The 23401-nt window shown below is 34.4% G+C and overlaps 1 protein-coding gene across 1 annotated transcript in view; it reads left to right on the forward strand.

Moving 5' to 3' along the window:
• Positions 1–23186, forward strand: part of DNAAF6 (dynein axonemal assembly factor 6) — a 40441-nt gene extending 17255 nt beyond the window's left edge. The window contains exons 5-7 of the mRNA XM_081276424.1: positions 2492–2588; positions 18012–18097; positions 22949–23186. Coding sequence (XP_081132550.1) covers positions 2492–2588; positions 18012–18097; positions 22949–23078 — 313 coding nt within the window. The 3' untranslated portion in view covers positions 23079–23186. The remainder of the gene's footprint in view (positions 1–2491; positions 2589–18011; positions 18098–22948) is intronic.
• The last annotated feature ends 215 nt before the right edge of the window (positions 23187–23401 follow it).

Raw genomic sequence — 23401 nt, forward strand, 5'->3', positions numbered from 1 at the left:
CCTTGTAGCCTTTTCAATACCATCAAACTCTAGATACAAAATTTAGAATCATTATCATGAAAAAAGGCTTTCAGCTTTTTTAAAACCCTCATACTTCTAAGGAATATAAAGTATGTTTGCATATATTGATGAAATTAATTGCTAAATAGAGTAAGCATTAAATATATATATACATATATATTTAATATAAAACTTTGAGTATATAGATAAACCAAAAAACAAAAGCAATATTTGTAAAATTATAATGTACTTTATTAGTTATTAAAGACGTTTATGGCAAGTGATCTGTCAACTTTTCTAATTGTGACTAAAAAACTGTCTAATTCGTTTAAAAAAAATAGTGCTTGTATCTTCTATATCAGTTTTGAAAATAGAAGCAGTGGGAGAGTGGAGGTAATTAATGGGAAAGAAGTATCCAGCTTTCAAATAAACTATGCTAAAAAATATAAACCTTGTAAAAAATCAAAGGAGATTTTAATACAACATTTCTGTCTGCATCTTAAGAATGAAAAAAGAAAATCTCAGGTTAAGTTTATACAGTGCCCACACATCCATATGAAAGTTAAGAAGTCACTCATTTGTCACATTGTCTTATGAATATCACACATCTGAATGCAGAAAAGTCCAAATTTGAATCCATTTTCACTTTTCATCCCCATGTTTGAGGTTCTCTAGATAGAACATTCATGAAAGCTTTAAATAAATAATAACTCCATTCAATATGTGAGGAACATTGCTTTTTACAATTTTTATCTGTATTTTTTTATCCAGTGCCTTGCACATGCTAGGTGAGCACTCTACCACTGAGGCACAACTCCAGCCCCAGAAAGTTTTACCTTTTGAAAATAATTTCATAATGCCCAATGGGTAAAGAGGAAAATGGGTAACATGAACAAACTGTTTAGAAAAGAAGACTTATAAGTGGCCAAATGAAAAATAATAAGGGTTTAAGCTAAGACCCTGACCTTGGGGAAAAGTATGAGGATCTTTATTTGAGCAAGTTTGAAGGAAGGTTTTGTATATAATTAGATAAAATGGATGAGAGCATCTAAGATGATGTTAGGCTTACTAGCTTGGGTGATTGAGTAAAATGGTGAATGCATTAACTGTGGTAGGGTATGTAGGTGGAGAAGAAGCAGTGAGTTTGGTGTTAGATATGTAGACCCTGAAATGCCTTTGAGACATGAAGGCAAGCCTATATAGTAGGCTGTTGGAAAATTGTGTCTGAAGCTCAGGATAAGAGCAGGAACCTGAGCAAATCCATCTGGGAGTCATGAGCTGATGGAATGATCCTTTCTGTTTTATTTTAACCTGGCTTAACATTTGTAAATATTGGTAGACATTATAGCCTATTAAGAGACAAGTGCCCCATATCAAATATCTACTTATTTCTAGTTCTATTTAAATCCCCCCATCCCTTTTTTATTCTTGCGCATTCCTATTTGCAAATGGTCAGAAGTTCATTCTAGTCCTCTAGTCTTCCAGCTCAGAAATTTACCATTTCTTCATTAGGATATAAATAAACATAAAAAAAAAAATTAGGGGGCTGTGGCTATGGCTCAGTAGTAGTGCACTTGCCTCGCATGTGTGAGGCACTGAGTTCAATTTTCAGCACTACATATAAATAAATAAAATAAAGGTCTACCAACAACTAAAAAATTTAAAAAAAAAACCTAAATTTTAGGGCAGGAGGTATTGCTAAGTGACAGAGTACTTGCCTAGTATGCATGAGGCCCTGGGTTCAATCATCAGCACTAAATTTTAGAGGAAGAGCCCAAATTTAAGAGGAAGAAAAGATTTGTGAATTGCCTTTGTGGGATAAAATAACAGGAAAATCCTTCATTGAACTAAGAATTCTGTACGATCGGTTTCTATATGCCATAGTGTAGCTGTGCTGATTTACCAGTGTAGGACTATGGAAATAGAAAAGACCATAAAAATCATTTAGTTTTCACCCACCCTTACCATGAATCATACAAGCAAAGAAGCCAAGACCTTAGGAATTTGTAACTTGACTAAGGTCACACAGTTAACAGAGACAATATGAAACCTGGATTTTCTAACTTTACTTTGTGGTTAAAAATTAGCAGAGGTGGGTTTCTGTTTATCCATCAAATCCTGGGTTATGGGCTCAGTGTTTCCTGAGCCATTGTATTCTATGAATGGACCTTTTTTGATCTTCTACTTTTAATCTTAGTATAATATTATTAGAAATTCCCCCAATCCATTTTATCCATATAGTTCCAAAAGAGTTAAGGTTTATTTTAGAAAATAAGTATGTACAAAATAATAATCCTGCTTTTTAGAGTTGGTATTTTTTACTGTGTTTCTAGACTTCTGCTCCTTTTTGTTCTACTACTAAAAAGCAAGCATTTTATTTAGTCCTTTTACTTTTTGTAATAGCATATCCTCATATGTTTCTAGTTTTCTGCTTTGTGACAGGAAATTGCTCTTTCATTTGAGTCCCTATCATAATTGACTTTTTTTTCAGGTATGAGATTATATTCAAACAGCAGGTGGGAACTGAGGATATATACCTAGGATTGACAAGAAAGGATTCTTCAACAGCATGTTGTCAGGAGCTCGTGGTAAGCCTCTCCTCCCTTTTCCCATTGTCTGTATGACCATTACAGCTGAATTGACTGACTGTTATATATATAACATTGTAGGCAATGATGTAAATTCTTCATAGTTGTTACCATGTTTCAGGCACAATGGGAATAATGGGACAGACAGTTTAAAATTGGTGACATTTACAAAACCAATGAAGTTTACACATGTTGGATAAGATTTACAAACATAGTAAAATCATATGATACAATACATGATTACTACAGGTCCTCCTACTAAAACCATGCAGTCTGATTGTACTGAATATTCTTTCATCTTACTGCTGTCACATGCATACTGACTGATTGGTTATTACCTTTTGATGCTGATAGGCAATCAGAATGAAATATCACCTTCCCTGAATCAGTTTACCTCTAAACATCTGATTTAAACTACTAAGAAGATGTCTAAAATGTTGCTTCACTCCCTTATTTGAATGACACTACAGCATGTTGGGGAGCATTCAAGTTGCTGTTTCCATATAATAACCATAATAATACCAGCAAAATCAATAGTACCACCTTACTTCTCCTTATTTGATCCTCCTAATGATCTTATTGAAAAGTCTGGGCCTGATCTAGAGTGTAGAATTAGACTTATTTTGGCAGCAAACATAAGTAATTCTGTTAAGTCATTTTTGAGGTAGGAGCTATCCTTCTATCTTTGTTCCTCCTTTCTTAGAATACATTATAGAATACTGAGGTGCCCATAGAAGATGCTTAATATTTTTTTTTTCCTTAAGCAAATGATAAATGGAATCTCTCTTTGGCATGAACTTCAAGTTTTCTCTTATTAGCAAAATCTAAGATATTCAATTGAATCAAGTAAAATAATGGGAAGTGACTTTAAGTACCTCAGGAGATTTTTCAAACTCTAATGAGTTAAGATTTCAAGTGATCTTGAAGTAATTAGTTCTCAGGGTTTTACCAGTAATATTCAAATTCCTCTCTCCTAAATTACTGTAAAATTATGTTTTCGATGTCTAGTGTTGGGGATTACTCTAAGCTCTGGAGAAATTCTAGGCCCAAAATAAATAAATCTGTAGTGAGCCTTTCCATTTCTCTCATGCAAATTGCTACTACTAGTTTTAATAATAAAGGTATCTTGAATAATGAATCTTGGAAACTAAATAACACCTCATAATAGGAACATACAGTTTATGTAAAACTCAATAAGTATATGCAGAAGAACTGATCCCTCCCTCTAATGAATTTATAATGACTTAAGTGACAAAGCTAACATAAATGAACTAATTTTATTATTACCAAACTCATTGAAAGTCAATTGTAAATCTACTAGGAGTTCAGAGAGTTTGGATAAGGCATGGACACCACTCATTGAAGGACAGCAGGAAATAAAACATTTGTTGGTGCTATAGCACTTTATCACTTGTATATCATTCTTTTCCTCTTACTTTCCTTTCTTACTCTTATTTCTTTATTTATTCAACTTTTTTTTTGTGTTGCTTGGGACCAAACCCAAGACCTTGTGCATGCTAGGCAAGTGCTTCACATCCCCATTTATTCAATTTTTAAATACTTAGTGAACACTACTACATACTAAACACTGTCCTAAGTACCAAGATACAAGATAAATAAGAAATGGTCCATTTCCTCAAGGAATTTACAGTAAAGGAGGTAGACCCCTATAAATAATTTCAGTTCAGTTTTGTAAGTACATATGTAGAGGTATATTCAGGTACAAAGTGATATAAAACATAAAGGGATCAACCAGCTCCATTTGGTTGGATCAGATTTCTATAGTAGACAACATTCCAAGGGAGTTATAAGCAGAATAGGTAAAAGCACATGGAAAGGTATCTAGGCATGAAATAGCATGTTATATTTGTGTAAGTAAAGAGTACAAGAAGAATTAGGAATAAGTATAGGTAATGGCATACTGGTATGCTTATTCTCAAAAAACAATTTAAAACCCTGATTTGGGTTCAGGGTATGTAGGTCAGAGGTAGAGCACTTGCCTAGCATGTTCAAGGTCCTGGATTTGATCACCAGCACTAACAAATAAATAAAGCCTGATTTGTAGTTTGAATTTTATCCTGTAGGCTCATTTTTTATTTTTTTTAAGTTGTAGTCGGACACAATACCTTTATTTTATTTATTTACTTTTTATATGGTGCTGAGGATTGAACCTAGGGCCTTGCACATGCTAGGAGAGCACTATCCTGCTGAGCCACAACCCCAGCCCCCCCTGTAGGCTTATTGATGGTGCTATTTACCATCATTGTTTAACCCTATTGGTAAGACATAAAGAGATTGTTGACCCCATCTCAAGTGTTTATTGCTCAAACTTATATGATTATTATTCCTATTGATAATATAGTGTTTTCTTGAATTCAAGACATCATCAAATTATAAATGTGCCATTTATTTATTACTTATTCTATTTTTTTATTTGTATTTATTTTATACTGGAGATTTAACTCAGGGGTGCTTTATCACTGAGCTACATCCCCAGCCCTTTTTATTTTTTATTTGGAGACAGGATCTCACTAAGTTGCTTAGTGCTTTGCTAAGTTTCTGAAGCTGGCTTTGAATTTTCAGTCCTCCAGCTTCAGCCTCCTGAGCCACTGGGATTACAGGCATGTGCCACTATTCCTAGCTAAACGTGCCATTTATTTATAACAATGTTTGAGAGAAGAATAGGCACAATACCACATTAAGTGTATGCATTATGTAATGCATGTCAATATCAAAAACATGAAAATGTGGGAAAATTGCACCTTACATTGGTTAAATATTTTATTTGGGTCTTGGATCTGGTCTGTATGTAACAATTCAATCAAGATACTTTAATAAGAATACCCTTGCTTACACCCTTACTTATGCTAAGGAAGGTAATAGAAATACAATGTGTTTAAGTACAAGAAGTGATTTGAACTTTAGAAATTCATAAGCCACCCTTTCCTTTACCTGCCCCAGATTCCAAATTTTATGGACCTTAAATCAAACTGATAATCCTAAACAAAGTTTTGAATTAACAATATGTGTATCTTCAGCAAACTTCTAACCCCAAACCCAAGAAGATTCAATATCCACATTCTACCTGTACTCTTGTTTTTCTCTGTTGCTTTACTCCTAAATTTGTAGCTACGTAGTCTCCCTGGCCTTAATCTACATGTAGGTATTTTCACGCTAGAATTAAATCTGTGCTTTACAGATTTGTTGCTGTTGTTGTTTTACCAATATGCCTTTTCTACAAATAATTTTTTATGAGAAAACCCCACATGTAAAACATATACAAGTACTATCACCTTGGGGAAATAAAAAGTACTACCACTCATGAGATATATCTCATGATAACAGCAGAGGCTCCTTGAAACAAAGTTAGGATAATGCTGATTTAGTTTCTCCTGATATTATAGTTTAGAAACTAATTTTAGGCTTACAAGGTGTCAAATACTCATATAATTAAGGGAAGAATAATAAGAGAGCTAGAGGGCTTCTTCTGTGTAGGTGACATGTATGCTTTTCTTTAACCTCATGAATAGGAGGCTTTTACCTTGTATTTTCTTGTCCTTTTCATCCTTTGTCTGTATTCTCCATCCTTCCTCACAAGTCTCCCACTGTGAAGGGTTTGATATATATCTTTGACAGTATATCTTCAAATACATATGTATCATTGTTTGCTCTAAATATTTAATTAGAAAATACTTATGGAACACTTACTATGTGACAAATGCTATAGCCCAGGGGAGTGAGGTAGGAAGTTATATGCCTTTCTGGAACTGGGGAGTAGAAAGAGAAACTGTCTCACAGCAGCTTCCTGCAAAATACAGAGCCTCCCACAATGAAGAGAGGCAGATAAGAAACAGAATTAAGGTAGTTCTTCAAAGACTGCCTATCTTTCCATATTCCGGGAGGATCACAGGATGTTCTGCCAAGAGCTGGGTCACACTCTAGTTGAACCTTGCCTATGTGGTCTATGTGCAAAGTCATTAGAGTCCCAAAATGGAGCCATTTCCCTATATTTATACAATATGAAAATACGTTTTTGTCCTGGTTATTTTCACTTAATATGATATATAAATAATGATGATGATGATGATAATAATAGCAAACACTTTGTTTAACATGTATTATGTGCCAAGCATTTCTCTAAGAATTTTATACATATACTCACTAATCACCACACCAACCCTATGAAATAGATGTTATTATTACCCTTATTTTATAGATGTTACTGAAGTACAACCACATTAAGGTCACACTTGTAGACTTTGATAGATTTGAGCCCAGGCTATTTGAATTCAATGGAAAATTATGTAAAATGATATGAATGAAAAGAAGGGGAAGTCCAAGCTGACTTGCAACAGAAGTAGCATTTCACTAGAATATTTGAAGAACCCATAAGATTTCAGGCAGCAAAGGGTCAAAAGTTCTCCAAACAAGTGAACAGTATGAGCAAAGAGAGTGCTATGAAAGTAGATAGTATGTTTTAAAAACTATTTGTGATATTTCTGGAGCCCTTGAATTCACTGGCATAAAATAATATAGAAGATAGAATAAGTGACTTAGGGCTAGTTGTGAAACCCTTTGAATGCTGTATCATGTGCTATGGACTGAATTGGGTCCCACCAAAATTCATATGCTGAAGCTATAAACTCCCAATATGATGCAATATAGAGATAGGGTCTTAGAGAAATAATTAAGTTTATATGAGGTCATGAGGCAGGTTTACATGATATCATGAGGTAGCACCCTCATGATTAATGTGGCCTGATAAAAAACAACAGAGAGCTTGTTTACTCTCTTCCCACCATATGAAGACACAAGGAATCCCCAGCCATGTACAAGTCAGGAAGAGGATCTTCACTAAACCATGCTAGCATCCGATCCAGGCTCCAAAACTACAAACAATTTTTTTTTCTATTGTTTAAGCTATCTAGTGTATGATATTTTGTTAGGGAAGCTCAAGAAGAGAAAACACCATGAAATTTGGACTTTATTTTCTGCATATTAGTGTTAGTAAATATTTTAAAGTGGGTGAGTTATCTGGCTGTGGTGGTACATGCCTGTAATCCCAATAACTTGGGAGGCTGAGGCAGGAGGATTGCAAGTCTCACTTGCAATTTAGTGAGACTCTGTCTCAAAATTTAAAAAAAAATTAAAAGGGCCGGAGATGTCACTCAGTGGTAGAACACCCCTAGGTTTAATCCCCAGTACTGAATTAAAAGAATAAAAATTTAAAAATAAAGTGGGTAAGTTAAATGATTGCATGCATATTTCAGAACAACTCTGGTGGCAGTGTGAACATAGAATTTAGTGGTGATTGTGATAGAAGATAAATCTGAGTTTGGGAAAACTGGTGGTAGGCAATTGCACTTAGTTCAAGTGAAAGAAGTAAGAATAGATTGTGCCAATGGGGATGGAGATTAAAGAATGTCTTCAGTAAATATATAGAACTTTGAAAGTGATTGAATGAGATATGTAAAGGAAAAACAAGAGTTAGGTTTCTAGTCCAGGTGACTAAGTGAATAATGATGGCTTTAATTAAGGTATAGGAATATAATATGGCTATCTCTAACTGGTTGACTTAGAGATGTTCTTTTTTTTTTCATTTTAATCTTCTGAATTTTTTCAGTTTTTAATTACCATCAATTCTTTCAGGACAGTAAGCAGTCAAAGGGTGGTTTTCTTTGTGTGTTGTGGGGGTGGGGTATGGAATGCAAAAAGAAGACAAAGTTCTAAGAGAAAGATATTAATTTTGGGTTATATTAGGTTGAAGTGCCTGTGGGAAATTTTGTTGAGAGTATCCAGGAGGCTGTTAGAAATACAAATCCATGTGGAACTCAAGAAGAAAGAGACTGGAGGTGTTGATTTTCAAAGTTGATGGTGTTTGTTTTCTGCAGGTGTTAGAATCTACTACCACTGAATGCCTGATTTCCATCAGGATTGGAACAAAGTTGATGTGATTTTCAGTAGTGTGCATGTGTGTGTGTGTGTGCGCGCACATGCATATGTTCTGCATTCACATATGAGTGTGTTTTGGGAGGGGTGTTGAGAGGGATACTATGAAACTTAAAGGAATTAGCTAATTAGGGACACAAAAGGGGGCCAGTGAGATAAAACCAACAATCAGAGACAGTTCAAAACAGACATTATAAGTTCTTCTTGCAGTTCTACAGTCAGGTATTAATTTAATATAAAAAACAAGGGGGATTGGATCAGTGAGGCTGGGATTGTGGCATAGTTTTGGAGGTACTAACAAAGATGAGGGAGAAGTAAAAAGTCCATCATAGAAACAAGGTGAGAAAGTGCAAACCTGTCTATTATTGAGGACAGGACTGAATGAGACACTGGACTTTTGGGTGCCAATTAAGGCATATGGAAAAAGGAACTATATCAAAGATATGTAGGAATATAGCCTGACTTCTCCACAGGAGTGTTTATGGCAGGAAGTGGGGTAGGTACATTGGGGATATAGGTCAGTGGATTCCCATTTTCACTCAGGGATGTTGAACAACAAACTATCTCTAAAATTCAAAACTGAGTGGGACTAGAGTTATTGTTATTTTACTTAGTATATTGCCAATTATTCTGATCAAGGAGAAGGGAAAAGTAGCCTGCAAATAAATTTTTGAAGTAGAATGGATGCATAATATTTTTGTGCTCCTATTCTGAGGGATCTATATTGACAAGAGGACATTCTGATGTGACCTAATGAGCAAGCTGTTAAGCCTGGTTATTTTTAGTTTTTATTGTCACCACCTCCCTAGGAAATGAGTCTTGTTCCCATCCCCAAATCTTACTGAGAACAGGATCCGAGTCAGGGATAGGATAGAAGTCAGTCACCATCTAACAGACCCAATGAGGAATCACATGTTTATCACGTGTTTATCTCAGAAAGGGCTATCAATCATTCTGGGCAAAGTGTCTGCTCATCCTGTGAGAATTCACTTTTTCTTGAATGGTCTGCTCCTCGAATCATGATTTGTCTCCTAAGGTTAAAACATTCATATTCATTTACTTTTAATGAATAAGTAGATTTGACTGCTTCATAAGTAAATAGAATCTCTTTTTCCATTTAAAATTCTAGAGGATATATACCTGCTTTATTTTGTTTTCTTTTGTTAGGCTTCCTGATTATGCTGACCTTGTTTGATCTGTTATATATCAGACTGTGTGGTAAGGGGAAGGATATTCGTGATGTAATGTGATTTTTTTATTATCAGCTGCAGGCAGCACAGTCAAACTTCAGTTAAATTTCTAATAATTCTCAAACATATAGACATTTATAGCTTATAGTATTCCTTCACAATGATGGTAGTAGTGGGAGTGAGGAACTAATGTCTCCTTAAAAGTTAATTTAGGGGGATGGGGTTGTGGCTCAGCAGTAGAGAGCTTGCCAAGTACTTGTGAGCCCTGGGTTCAATCCTCAGACCACATAAAAATAAATAAAGGTATTGTGTCCAACTGTAACTAAAATTAAATATTAAAAAAAGTTAATTTAGGGCTGGGGATGTAGCTCAGTGTTAGTGCACTTGCCTAGCATGTGTGAGCTTTGGGTTCAAGGGTTCAATCCTCAGTACCACAAAAATAGAGCTAATCTAATTGTATAGAATTAAGGTATTTCTAGTTGTGAAAATAATATCTATTTAAAATGTTAATACCACAATTAGCAGAGTTGAAAATAAAAGTCCCCTCTAGTGAAATACAGAGAAATTGAGATATGGACTTAAAATTAGGAAAGAAATTAGGGTATACATATTACTTGGTAATAAAAATCAGTAATATCACATTTGATGATGTCATTTTGAGGATGTTTAATCAAAATATCTAGACTACATGGTCCAGAATCATTGAGCTGGAACTGGCAAAAACTTTTAATTCAATGCAAGGGGTTTCATAGGTTGACCTTGGAAAATACCAATATTTGATGGATGAACAAAGGAGGATACATGGAATATAAAAATCTGATGTTATAGAAGTTGAGAGTAGCAGCGTTTGAAGAGAGTTGGGATAGGGAGGAATGAGTGGATCTAAATTATAGTTAGATAAGAGCAAGAAGTTCTTGTGTATGATTATACAGTAGGATGACTATAGATAACAATAATGATCGGTATATTTCAAAAAGCTAGAAGAAATGATTTTGAATTTTTTACCAAAAAGATAAATGTTTGAGGAAATAGATAATGTATTAACCTGATTTAAACATTACTCAATGTATACATGCAATGAAACATCACATGGCACCCCAATGTTATGTATAATTTTTATGGTTTTATATATCAGTTGCAAAAATAAATTTAAGAGTTAAAAAAAAGAAAAGGATCTGAGAAGGATTCTCAGATGGGAGGGAAACCACAATAGTGTCTAATGCTGTAACAGAAGTAAAGCCAGGATTAGGAGGCAGAAGGAACTTCTAGATTTGTCAATCAAGTGTTCAGTGATCTTTGGAAGAGAGAAACTTCAGCGTTATGGCTAATGTGGATTGAAGAAAGTTGGAAAAATGAAGAGGAAGTGAAGAAGGCAAGGCAGCAAATATGGATTGTCTTTGAACAGTTAAGCAGTGTAAAAAAGGAGAAAGATAGGTATTGAGGAAGAGGCACAATTTAGAGAGTTTAAAAAAATTTTTTTTTAGTTATAGATGGATACAATATATTTTATTTGTTTATTTTTTATGTGGCACTGAGAATCAAACCCCTTTCCTCACACATGCTAGGCAAGTTCTTTAACACTGGGCTACAACCCCAGCCCCAGTTTAGGGAGTTTTTCTTAGGAGAGTTTTAAGTATACTTTTCAGCTTATAACAAAGATCCATTTGTGTAATATTTATTTAGTTCCTATGGTGTGTCACTGGTGCTAATGATCAAAGAGTAAAAAAAAATTAGTCATGGTATGGGTCCCTGGGGACATTTAGAAAAGGGTGAAAGCATTTTCAGTTGTCACAATGATTGCAGAATATTATTGTCATTTAGTACTCAGGGGCCAGCCTTGCCACAGAAGGGATGGTCTTGAAAAGTGAAGAATTGTTCTAAAAAAAATGCCAATATTGCTTCTCTCTAGTTTAGAAACACTGATTAGAAAAAGAGAGTATGAGAATGATCATTTAGCAGCATACCACCTTGACTATTCCCTCCTTGAGACTCAGTTTTCTCTGTAATGATCCTATAGGTAGTTTTCTTCCAAAATCACTAGGAATTCCTCCTCTCCTTTGCTCCCAAATCACTGGCTCTTCCTCTTTTGTATGCAGTTTTCTTAAGCTTTGACCTTTGATGCTTGTTCACTATCCCATGAGCATTCTCTCCTCTCCCACCCCAACAGTGGGCAGTGCTGTGGATGGGACTCAGGGCCTTCAACATGGTAAGCAAGCATTCTGCTGCTGAGTTATATCCCCAGTCTTGATTTGTATCTTTTTTTCTTTATCTGTTCTCTTCCATGTAGTCCTATACCCTTAAATAGGTTATCCCTCAACTGTTCACTTGGCATCTCCCACTGGTTTAATAGGCAATTCAAACTTAACATGCCCCAAACAGAATTCAGTTGTTTTCCCCAAACCTCTTTCCCACTTATCATCCTCACAGCAGTAACATTCACCTATTTGCTCAAGCTAAAAATCGAAATCACCCTTCATTCCCTTTTCCTTAATACCTCATATTCAATCCATCAGCAAATCTTACTTGCTCTACCTTCAAAATATATTATAAATCCATCTGGTTTTCATTACAACTGCAACTGCTTTCATGTTGTAAACCACCATCATGTCTCACCTGGGCCATTATGATTCTCACTTGACTCATCTCCCTGCTTCAAGTCTTTCATCGCTACAGCCTTTCCAAACAGCCTAAGAGATCCTCTTTCTTTTTTAAAAAGAAAATTGAATTTGTTTTTATTTATACATGACAGTAGAATGTAGTATGGCAGATTATACATACATAGAGTATAACTTATCCTATTTAGGATTCCACTCTTGTGGTTGTACATGATGCAGAGTTATCCTTGTCATGTATTAAAATACAAGGCTTGGAAAGTTATGTCTGGTTAATCTATTGTCTTTCCTATCCCTTCTCCCTCCCTTCCCTTTGTCTAATCCAATGGATTTCTATTATTCCTCTCCCTTGTTTTGAGTTAGCATCCACAAATCAGAGAGAACATTCATTCTTTGGATTTGGGGGATTGGCTTATTTCACTTAGCATGATATTCTCCAGTTCCGCCCATTTACCTGCAAATATCATTATTTCATTCTTCTTTATGGCTAAGTAATATTCCATTGTGTGTGTGGGTGTATGTGTGTATACAATTATTTATATAATTTCAATGTAGGGGTCTACCAACTTTGGGGGTGTTATATAGGTTTTTATTGCTCATGAGAATTTTTATACTTAGTATAGCTGCAGTAGAAAAATATTTTATGTGTTTTTCCATAGCTAAATTATGGAAAATTACTGAAGCAATTCAGAATGAAAGTAAACAATTTTTTCTGTTAATCTGAACTTTTAATGTTGTTTAGTTTCAAATGGAAACTCAGGTGATCTTAACTTCTTTCCTAAGAATCAAATATTTTGAGAGCTATTTATGTATTTCTATCAAATAGAAATATATTTTTTAAATATTTATTTTTTAGTTATAGTTGGACAAAATACCTTTATTTTATTTATTTATGTTTATGTGGTGCTGAGGATCAAACCCAGAGCCTTCCACGTGCTAGGCGAGCACTCTGCTGCTGAGCCACAATCCCAGCCCTTAAATAGAAATATTTTTACAATATCTATAACCCATACATTAATTTAGGATATCTTCCAAAGAATTAGCCCAAAACTTTCTGTATATCTTTAAGTTTCACTGTAATTTCAATAAATAGTTTAGATTGGCCAAGTAACATATAAGATATTTTAAAATTATTCTTCTCTTCTGGTAGTGACAAAGTGACAGTTCAAGAGGAAATCGAGAATGAATGATCTCCACAGAACACCTCTTATTTAGACTTCTCATGTCAGTTTTCACACATCTTGTAATAAGATCAAATATGCTTATCTGAGGAGCTTGGGAGCCTATGTTAATCACTTATAGGTTATAGGAAGATAATCTTTCATGAATCATCTTGTCACATAAATCTTTCATAAGAACAAAAGAATAAATAAGAGATTTAAAACTCAAAGTGATAATCCCACAATAAAGACACCTCCAAAGACTTTGATATAGTGAGCTAGCTCTATTACAAAACATAAAGGATAACAAATGAATGCCTATGGAAATAATTTGTAAGCACTTTGACCTATTTCTGCCTCTTTCAAGGAAAGCCTCAAAGTGAATTTCTTGATAGTAAAAATACTGAGTAGTTTTTTAAATACTTGCCTGAAGAGAAGCTGAATGTAGAAAGGATCTTATAAACCTTAAATGGACATTGTTCCTGTTAATTTTCATTTACCAGACTTAAAGGCAGATGTTTGGACTCAAGTTAGTCATAACCAGCTTCACTCCTGATATTCTTCCCTCTGTTGGTTATGACTAACCTTCTATATTGAATAGGGCTGACCTGAATAAGCAACAAGATATTACAAAAATGAAAAAGTGTCATTTCTTAGGTTGCATTTTAAAGAGCATTGTTTTTGCTTTGATATTTGGATCAGTCATTCTGGGGAGAAGATAGTTGTTGAGTCATAAGGGCACTCAAGCAACTCTATGAAGAATTCCATGGGATAAAGAGCTGAGGTCTCCTGCCAACAGCCATGTGAAAAAACTGTCAGACTTCTACAACCCCGCCAATATATTGACCACAAACTCAAGAAAAACCCTAAGCCAGACCCACTAAGCTAAGCCACTCCCAAATTCCTGGTCCACTGAAAATGTATGAAATAATAACTATTTATTGTTGTTTGAGCCACAAATTTAGGGGTATTTGGTTTTGCAATAATAGATAAGTAGCAGACAATAAATAGCTAGTGACAGAATTAGAATTCAGACCCAAGTCTGACTCCAAAGACTAAGTTCTCAAAAAAGTTGAAAGTCTCAACATGAAAATTTTAGCAGTTTTTCATAGCTTACTTATTAAAATAATTCTTTGAAATGAATTCAATTTGCCATCCACATGAAGAAAAGAACATCAATCTCTTTAATTGTTTGATCAATGGCATCCTGTATTTACTGGTGTTAGTAAATACAATAATGAAACAAGTTAGGTTTTGAGCACAATCAGAGGTCAATTAATACTAATGTCTATTTTCCATGTATTCACTGAAAGTATAAATTACAAGGAAGTCTGATTTATGTTTCATCAGGGGTTTTTCTGTTAAGATCCCTCATGGAATCTTTTATCTTGTGAGAAAATAATGTGCACCATTCCAATTTATCTGTTCCTTTTCTTGTTTCTTCTCTGAAATTGTTACCGCTGTTTACCGGTGACAAGTCTTTGCTTCCCCAAAGCTGAAGTATAGCACCAGAGAAGCACGCGGAGGAAAGTTTAGAGTGGAAGTAGAAGCTTTATTAAGGACAGTAGAAAAGACTTCTCCCCGGAGGAAGAAGGGAACCCAAGAGGTGGAATCCATGGAAGGGGGAGGTCTTCCCTTTTTTATAGCTAAGGTTTACTTTCAGATTTCCCGCATTCCAGTCGCTTGCATTTTTGTCTTGTTCTGTTATCTTGAAGTGATGAAATGTAGGTGGGAAGGCCCAAAAGGTGAGGGACAGATGGGCCAGAGGAGTAATCTAGGCAGAAAGGGCCTGGGGCGGCTTTCCATTAGCACCTCCCAGTTTGCTGGAAGCTGCTTCATTAACATTTCCTTAGGATGGGCTCTGGGCCTTGGGAACATTAACATTTCAATTTCCCCAAGAGCTGCTTTACTTTCCTGGGCTCCATTCTCTATAATGGCCTCCATTTTATTTATCTTACTAGATGTTAGACCCAATTTACCTAACTACACTAACTAACTATCTTTAAATCTGGCTTCAAAATGATGTTAGTATCCAATTTTAATTTCCTTAAGGAGAAGGTTAGTGAGTTGTTTCTGAATTACTCTTCACTAGAACCACAGATGATCTCAAGAACCACTTTGAAGTTCTCCCTAAAAACTGCATCTAAATTTCATGTAAATCATAATTAATTTCCTTTCTCAATTATCATTTCAGTCCTGGGTAAATAATATTTTACCTTGAAAGATCTAAACATTTCAGAGTAAAGAAACAAGTATTGGTATACCTCAATCCAAGTGACATGAGTCAACATGAGTTATTCTTTTACTATCCAACCCAAATGTAATATAATAAAAGTGGATCAATTTTATACAATAGAATACTCATTTACTTTGAGTCAGAGTGTAAAGGTCTGGCGAACGTCGGAGGAAAAGACCACCAAGAGACTGTCTCATGCAACAGCAAAGGGTTTATTGGGGGTCCAGCATGCTGGGGCTCAGAGCTCACTTCAGAGGAGCAGAGAACAAAGAGCCCCTGAGAACAATTTAAGCAGAGTTTATATACATTCTTTGGAGAGGGCAGGGACTTTACATACATCATAGCATCCCTTAGCAAATCATCACATACCGCGGGAAAATCAAATAACAACTCTAAAACATGATTAGCACATTCACTGGCGGGAACAGGTCTGGTAGGGGTGATTGGTCAGAACAAAGAAGGGTATACATTCAAACTGATTGGCTTAAGCCCTGAGGTGTATACTTGCTGGACTTTCTGGGAGGGTGGGTTGTTTTTACAGAACAACCAGATAGTCAGGGGAGATTTCAACATACATTTAATGGGCAGTTCCGGGAATTGTTTTACTGCCACATGAATTTCAGGTTCTGAATGCAACTTAAAAACTTTACAAACCTTATCCTTTACATTTCAATTTCTTTATCCTTTCAAGAGCACCTCTAACTGCCTCTTTGAGAAATGTTCTATTTCTTTTACTTAAAGCATTTCCAACTATGAAGATATGAAATTTTGAAATATAAATTAGAAAATAATTGTTTGTTTAATGAAAATATTAACCACATGAAGTATCTAGATAGTAGCAACTCCAGAGCTCTATTTACAAATTTTTGTTTGAATACAGGTTCAATAAGGTAGCATACAACTCACAAGTATATGATACTACAAAAATGCTGTTGCCTACCTTGAGCTTCTTACAAGGAATTCCAATTTGTCCCATTAATTATTTGACATGTATTTCCCACATAACTTGCTACTTTCATTCTGGCCATTCCAGACATGAAATCTCCAAATGTTCAAGATTTCATATCTAGCATATTTTAAACGAGGCTTCATGATTTACCTGAAGCTTAGGTTGCATTTTTCGTTGTTTCGCTGTTTATGGAAACCTTATGCCATATCAGAGAGAGAAAAAAAATCCATCAAAAAAGAGAATGAGTGTAAATTAGAGATGAGACCTTTGTGATAAAATACACAGTCACCATTAGTGACATTTAGTACATTCACAGTGTTGTTCAACCATCACCAATATCTAATCCCAGAATATTTTCTTCAACTCAAAAGGAAACCTCACACCCATTAAGCAGTCCTTCCCCTTTTCTCCATCCTTCCAGTCCCTGGTCCTCCAATCTACTTTCTGTTTCTCTGGGTTTGCCTATTCTGGACAATTCTTAAAAACATGTTTTGTGCCTGATTTATTTCATTTAGCATGTTTTCAGTGTTTGTCAATATAACAGAACTTCATTCCTTTTATGACTGAATAATATTCCATTGTTGGATATACTACTTTTGTTTATCCATTCATTGGTTAATGCATATTTGGTTTATTTCTGTCTTTTGCCTATTGTGAGTAATGTTGCTATGAACCAAAACATTACGTACATGTTTTCTTTGAGTACCTATTTTCAATGCTCTTGTGTATATATAACCAGGAGTGGAATTGCTGGACCATGTGGTAATTGAGATATGAGACATTTGTAAGAGGAATCTAACTACACCAGAAAGTAGTCCTTTCTGGGAGGTGGAAGTCATACTATTGTTTCTCTTTGTTATGTTAATAACATTTCTGGATTCCTACACCTCCCTAGGAAATTTGAGTTTTTACCTAGAGACTACAAGATGCATCAGCAACCCACACCTAATATGACAACTAAACATTTTCTCAGACAAATTTCCCACTGACATAAAGGTGGTCAAGCGTCCCCACCAAGTCTAGCTGTGCACTTCAAACAATGTAGGTTATAGGAAAGTAACTTCACTGTTTCTATATAACTTTGGAGTCAGATAAACCTTAGTCAAATTACAGGTGGTTATCCTTGAGTCACTCACTTAACCTCTCTGTTTCTCTGTCTGTAAAATGGAGCTAAGAATCCTTGCTTGTCAAGATTGATATAAGCAGAGGGCATACTGGCACATAGTTGGCACTTAATAGATATTAGTTTTTCCTTCTTCATATATTATTATACTTTTCAAATTTAGTGCTCTAAGATAACAGTATTTTCCTTCTCATTTTCTCTCAGGTTAAAATTAAACTGCCCAATACAAACCCTTCTGAAATTAAAATTGATATCCAGGAAATGATCATTGATCTTCGGACTCCTAATAAGTGAGTAAAACTTAGAATAATGTATTATAATACTAATGAGTCTTTAGTAGTAAATAATCTTTTTACAAGTATACAAATTATTGTGCCTCACCCCCTAAAATCCTAAGAACCACAAAATTTCAGTTAATTATTCAGATGCTTAACCTACATAGTATAAATACAAATGCTTGGAAATAGTTCGGTTTTTTCCAATTTGCATTTATATATTTGGAGGGATTGATACTATGAAAATATAATCCTTGACATTCAGGTAGTTATCTGTCAGAAAAGAATAACTGGAAGTGAAAACCCCTTAAGTTTTAAGTCTTACATGTGATGTTTTTGTATAGTGATGGCATAAGAGAAGCAGTATCTTTTAACTTTTCTAATGTTGTAGATCTGTAAGGTAAAACTTGGATTATGTTCATCTAAAAAAAATAAATAAAATTCTTGTCATTAATTACTTAGAACAAAAATTCTAAGAGCTAATGCATCGCTAGATCCTCAGGTTTCATGGACACATTTTAAAATAATATAGATGAAGAATAATTCTGTTAAATGTTTTCATATTCTCAAATATAGTCTTGTTATCACAAGACTTGTTATTTGTTATAGGTACAAATCATGTTGCCCAAACAATACAAAGAGTAAAATTCTGATATAAAGTGTTTCTCATGAAGAATGGATAAATCAGAGCTGGGGCTATAGCTCGTGGCAGAGCACTTGCTTAGCATGTGTAAGGCACTGGGTTTGATCCTCAGCATCACATAAAAATAAATGAATAAAATAAAGGCATTCTGTCCATCTACAACTACAAAACATTTTTTTTAAAAAAAAGAATGAATAAATCAGTACTGTCGCAAAACTAACTCTTTAAAAAGGCAATTGATGGAACCTGGTATGTGTTAGATAAAATATCTAAATATGTCAGCTTTATTCACTTTTCATCTGGATGTATAAAATAGTAAGCACACATTGGTTGTCTGCAGTAGTCCTTTCTCTGTAACTCATAAACATTTCAAACAGAGTCTAAGAGCAGGCAGTTACTAGTGCATTCTCATTCTTCCATTATCAGTACCTATAATTCTCCTTTGTTGAACTTAAGGATTTAAGAAGATAAAAAGTAGACCTCTCCTAAACAATCTGATGTACATACATAGCTTAATCTTGATTGCTATAATAGATGCATTTAACCCAAAATAATCCACAAAAGAGTATACACCAAATATTTTCTCATTATTTACATCATTTCAAAAAAGTATTTCTCACCAAAAAGTCTCATGTTGTAAAAATTACTTTCACCATTCTTAACATTCACTTCAAAGGAGTATTGTATTTTATACATATGTTTACTCTTCCACACAACCTTGCAAGAAAAGTTGGTTAAGTGAACAGTCAGTCTTCTATAATAGCTGCACACTTGTTAAATGCACACACATATCTACCCACCATGGAGTTAATTTCCGTTTCCCTAGCAGTTCTCACTGTCTCCATCAATCTTTAGGCAGCTGTTCTGGCTATGCTGTCATTTCAGATAGATATCAGAACCCACTAAATGAAAGTCTCACACAGAGGTACTTTTCCACATAGAGTGTGGACTGCACTAGGTCATTTGTATGCTGTACTTATATACTAAATCATATAAATGATATACACAAATGATAAATATTGTGCATACTGTACTTTAATAATAAGTGGTAAGTACACAGAGGTACTATCTCTTAAGAAAACTTAATTAAGATAGAAGTTAGAAAATAAGTGTGTTTTATCACTTTCCTAAATATCTGAGCATCCTTTAACATCCATGCTATTATCCATTTTTTTTTTTTTTTTTTTTTTTTGGTACTGGGGATTGAACCCAGGGGCACTTTATCACTGAGCTAAATTCCTAGACCATTTTTTTTTTTGAGACAGGATCTTGTTAGTTAGGTTGCGTAGGGTCTCACTAAATTGTTGAGGTTGGCTTTGAATTTGTAATCCTTCTGCCTCAGCCTCCTGAGTCACTGGAATTTCAGGCATGTGCCCCGGCTCTTATCCAAAATTTTATTATCAGAAATTTGTTTGTTTTTTAGTATATTGATATTCATACATACTTTCTTTAGTTTCTAACTTTTACATCCTGTAACACTATGTTTATTTACTCCAAGAAAAAATTTTGTGAGGGCTGGATATGTATCTCAGTGGTAGAATGCTTGCCTAGTATGAGTGAGGCCCTGGGTTCAATCCCTAGTCTTGAAATTCTGGGCTCAAGTGGTCCTCCCACCTTAGCCTTCAGGGTAGCTGGAGCTACGGGCACACACCACCACACTGGGCTACTAAGAAAGATATAAGAGAAAACATTCTTCTTTTCATGTACCTATAAGGCAGAACAAATGACTTTATTTTAATTGAATTGACTAGTGATTTCAGTCAAACAATAGTCAATGGCATTAGCATTATCCATAAAGCCCAGATACTTAGCATTATAAAACCAAACATAATAGTTTATTGAATTCTTCATTTTTTTCCCAGTTGGTCACTCTGGCATGTATATCCCCAATATGGAATAGATAGAAGAGAGAAAGCATGGGGAAAATGAGGTAGTTTTCCAGAATCTTCAACCATCATCTTAACATGAGGTTTCATTGTATTTTTTTTTAAAGTGAATTCTTAGCTCTTCCTAAATGAACACTTTAAATGTACATTATAAAGACATATAATCTAATTTTTGGTCAAGTGCTGCTTTAGATTATTCATGCCTTTGCTGTGCTCCTTTAATTCAGATTAATTGAGAATTAACTGATGTTCAAAGATACTTTACCTAAAAAATTTCTAAATGGAATAGTAGAATTGCAACTCAAGTATTTCTGCAATTTCTTTGAAAATAGCATATCTCCTACAGGAACGCTTAAAAATGCCACATTTTTAAAAATATAAAACTCTATTGTTTATGAACAGAACAAGATTGTCCTTTATTTAAATATCTTCCAAGCAACATCAATTTAAACTGTCTAATATAAATCTCAGCATGCAAGTCTCTAAAGTTGAGTTTACACTATAGATTTTTTTGTTTTTACTTTCATATATTATTTTTGCACTTAGTTTCTAATGAAAATTAACACTGGATGATCATTTGATTAGTGCCTAAACTATAGCATCTTAAAAAGCAAATATATTATCAATACAATGGCAGTGGGTTTGGGTTTAAATGTTCATTCATATTTTATAGTACCATTCTATGGTAATCATTCAAAATGTGATTTGGTGTTCACCTGAATATTTGTTTTTCATTCATTTATTTATTCATTCAACAAACATTTATAGTCTGCCAGATACTAGGGGAGCACCACATTGCTGTCTTTCAATGAATTGTACATGATAAGTATTTGTATGATTTTCATTTTATTTAAATACAAATCTCTGTACAGATATTAGACAATAAAACAAACTAGATAAAAATACCTCCCTTCTACTAAGAGCTTAAACAACTTTCATGATTCTGTTGTTCAAAATTTTAGTATGTGAGGCCATACTACTCAGGACGAGACAGAAATGCAGGAATAGATGGATCATTCCAATGGCCACTAACTGTCTTTGGAATTTATTTCTTTCTGGACAGAGAAGTGCACATTATCATTGGAACTCCTTCTTGAGCTAATTTATAGATGTCTTTTAGTGCAATGAAGCTACCACATTAAGCTTTGCCTTCTTTTTAAAGTGAATATATTATCATTCATAGAATATGAGATGAAGCAAATCTAACTCTGGCACAAACTATATTTTAAACAGCTTTAAAGGATGGACTCTTAAGTGTTTTGTGTACTTACTGATTTGAGATGCCAAATATTACAAGAGGCATTAAAATACTTTAGCATTTAATTACTTCAGGTAAAAAGAACTGTTTCTGGTACCCTGTCTGAAATGGAGCAAGAGTCACAGAAAATTACTCTTAGAAATGTGTAATAAATACTTTTAACAAGCCCAGTCCCCTGAACATAGGTCTTTGCAAATGAGGGAAGAAATACTAGTTCTCTATTCACGTATCCAAGAAGTGCCCCTTAAAAAAATGTCAGAATCCTTTACAGATTTGTGTCTAAAAAAATCTTTTCTGTCCACTTTTTGTAGAGACACTTATGCCTTCTGTAATGAGAATGTGAGGTAACAAGTGTTTTAGGCATTTAATTTTCTTCTGATACCAGTGTGTGCTGAACCCATGCATAATTCAGATTCATACCACTAGGACAGAATTATGGATGTCTCATCCCAGCAATGCATCTAAAGCATACAACTACCAGCAACTGAGCCATAAACCACAAAATAAACCCAACAATCTATCAGAGCGAATTTTTGTCAATGTGTAGCAGAAAGAATCAGAAGCAAGCAGAGAAAAGTACTTTCATTGATCTGGTATTGAAATAATTCCAAACCTGATTTTCAAAAGCTAAACCTGTATTAGAATCTCAACCTAAAGCTGTTTTAGCAGAAGTGTTATAGAACTATTCCAATTTTCAGATTTGTATCAGTCAGCCAATTCTATCTTCACATAAATATGACTGGCAACAGATCTGTCCAACAAACTTAAGGTTGCATGGTTCTACTTCTATTCTTATAAACATTGCCTGAGATGATGTTTATACAATGCAATATGAGGTCAGTTTTTTAAAAGAGAAGGAGTAAAAAATCTGACTGAATTTTTAAGCCCCAAATAGTATACTGTGGTACTTGGCATATTTTTGATCCAGTATTTGTACTGTCTAAATATTAGTGGGGATTTTTTTGGAGGGGGTTTTAAAAATATTCTAGTGGTATATATTGCTTTCTATTGCTTTATTGAAAGTGACATATCACTTTAAGATGCTAATTCTAGGTTTTTATTTTATATTATATTTTTAGGAAGCTGTTGGCGACTCTTCCCCAGCCTGTGGAATGCAGTAGTGCTAAAGCATTCTATATTTTGGAGACTGAGACACTTGAAATCACCATGACTATGCGAAGAGAGTTGGATTTTGTTAATTTCTTTTGAAACTGCATGAATAGGAGAAAAAGTGGTAATATGTCATTGATAAAAATTAAAAGACTGAAAATTTTGGTTAATGTTTTCTATATTGTCCCATTATTCTGACATGTTTTAAATGGCTGATATAGAATTCTAGTGATATTCTGATCATTACCAGTCATTTCTCTTACTCTGTTAGGAAACGTTGTTTTCTCATATTAATGAGCTATTCTATATTCTGTATTACTGAATTGAATAATTACAGTTTAACCAATTAAATTACTATTAGTTTAGATTACTACATGATCAATTACATAACAAATATGATGGCAAAATAGTTTCCACTTAGT

This window comes from Spermophilus citellus, assembly GCF_964194105.1.
Source record: "Spermophilus citellus genome assembly, chromosome: X".
NCBI lineage: Eukaryota > Metazoa > Chordata > Mammalia > Rodentia > Sciuridae > Spermophilus > Spermophilus citellus.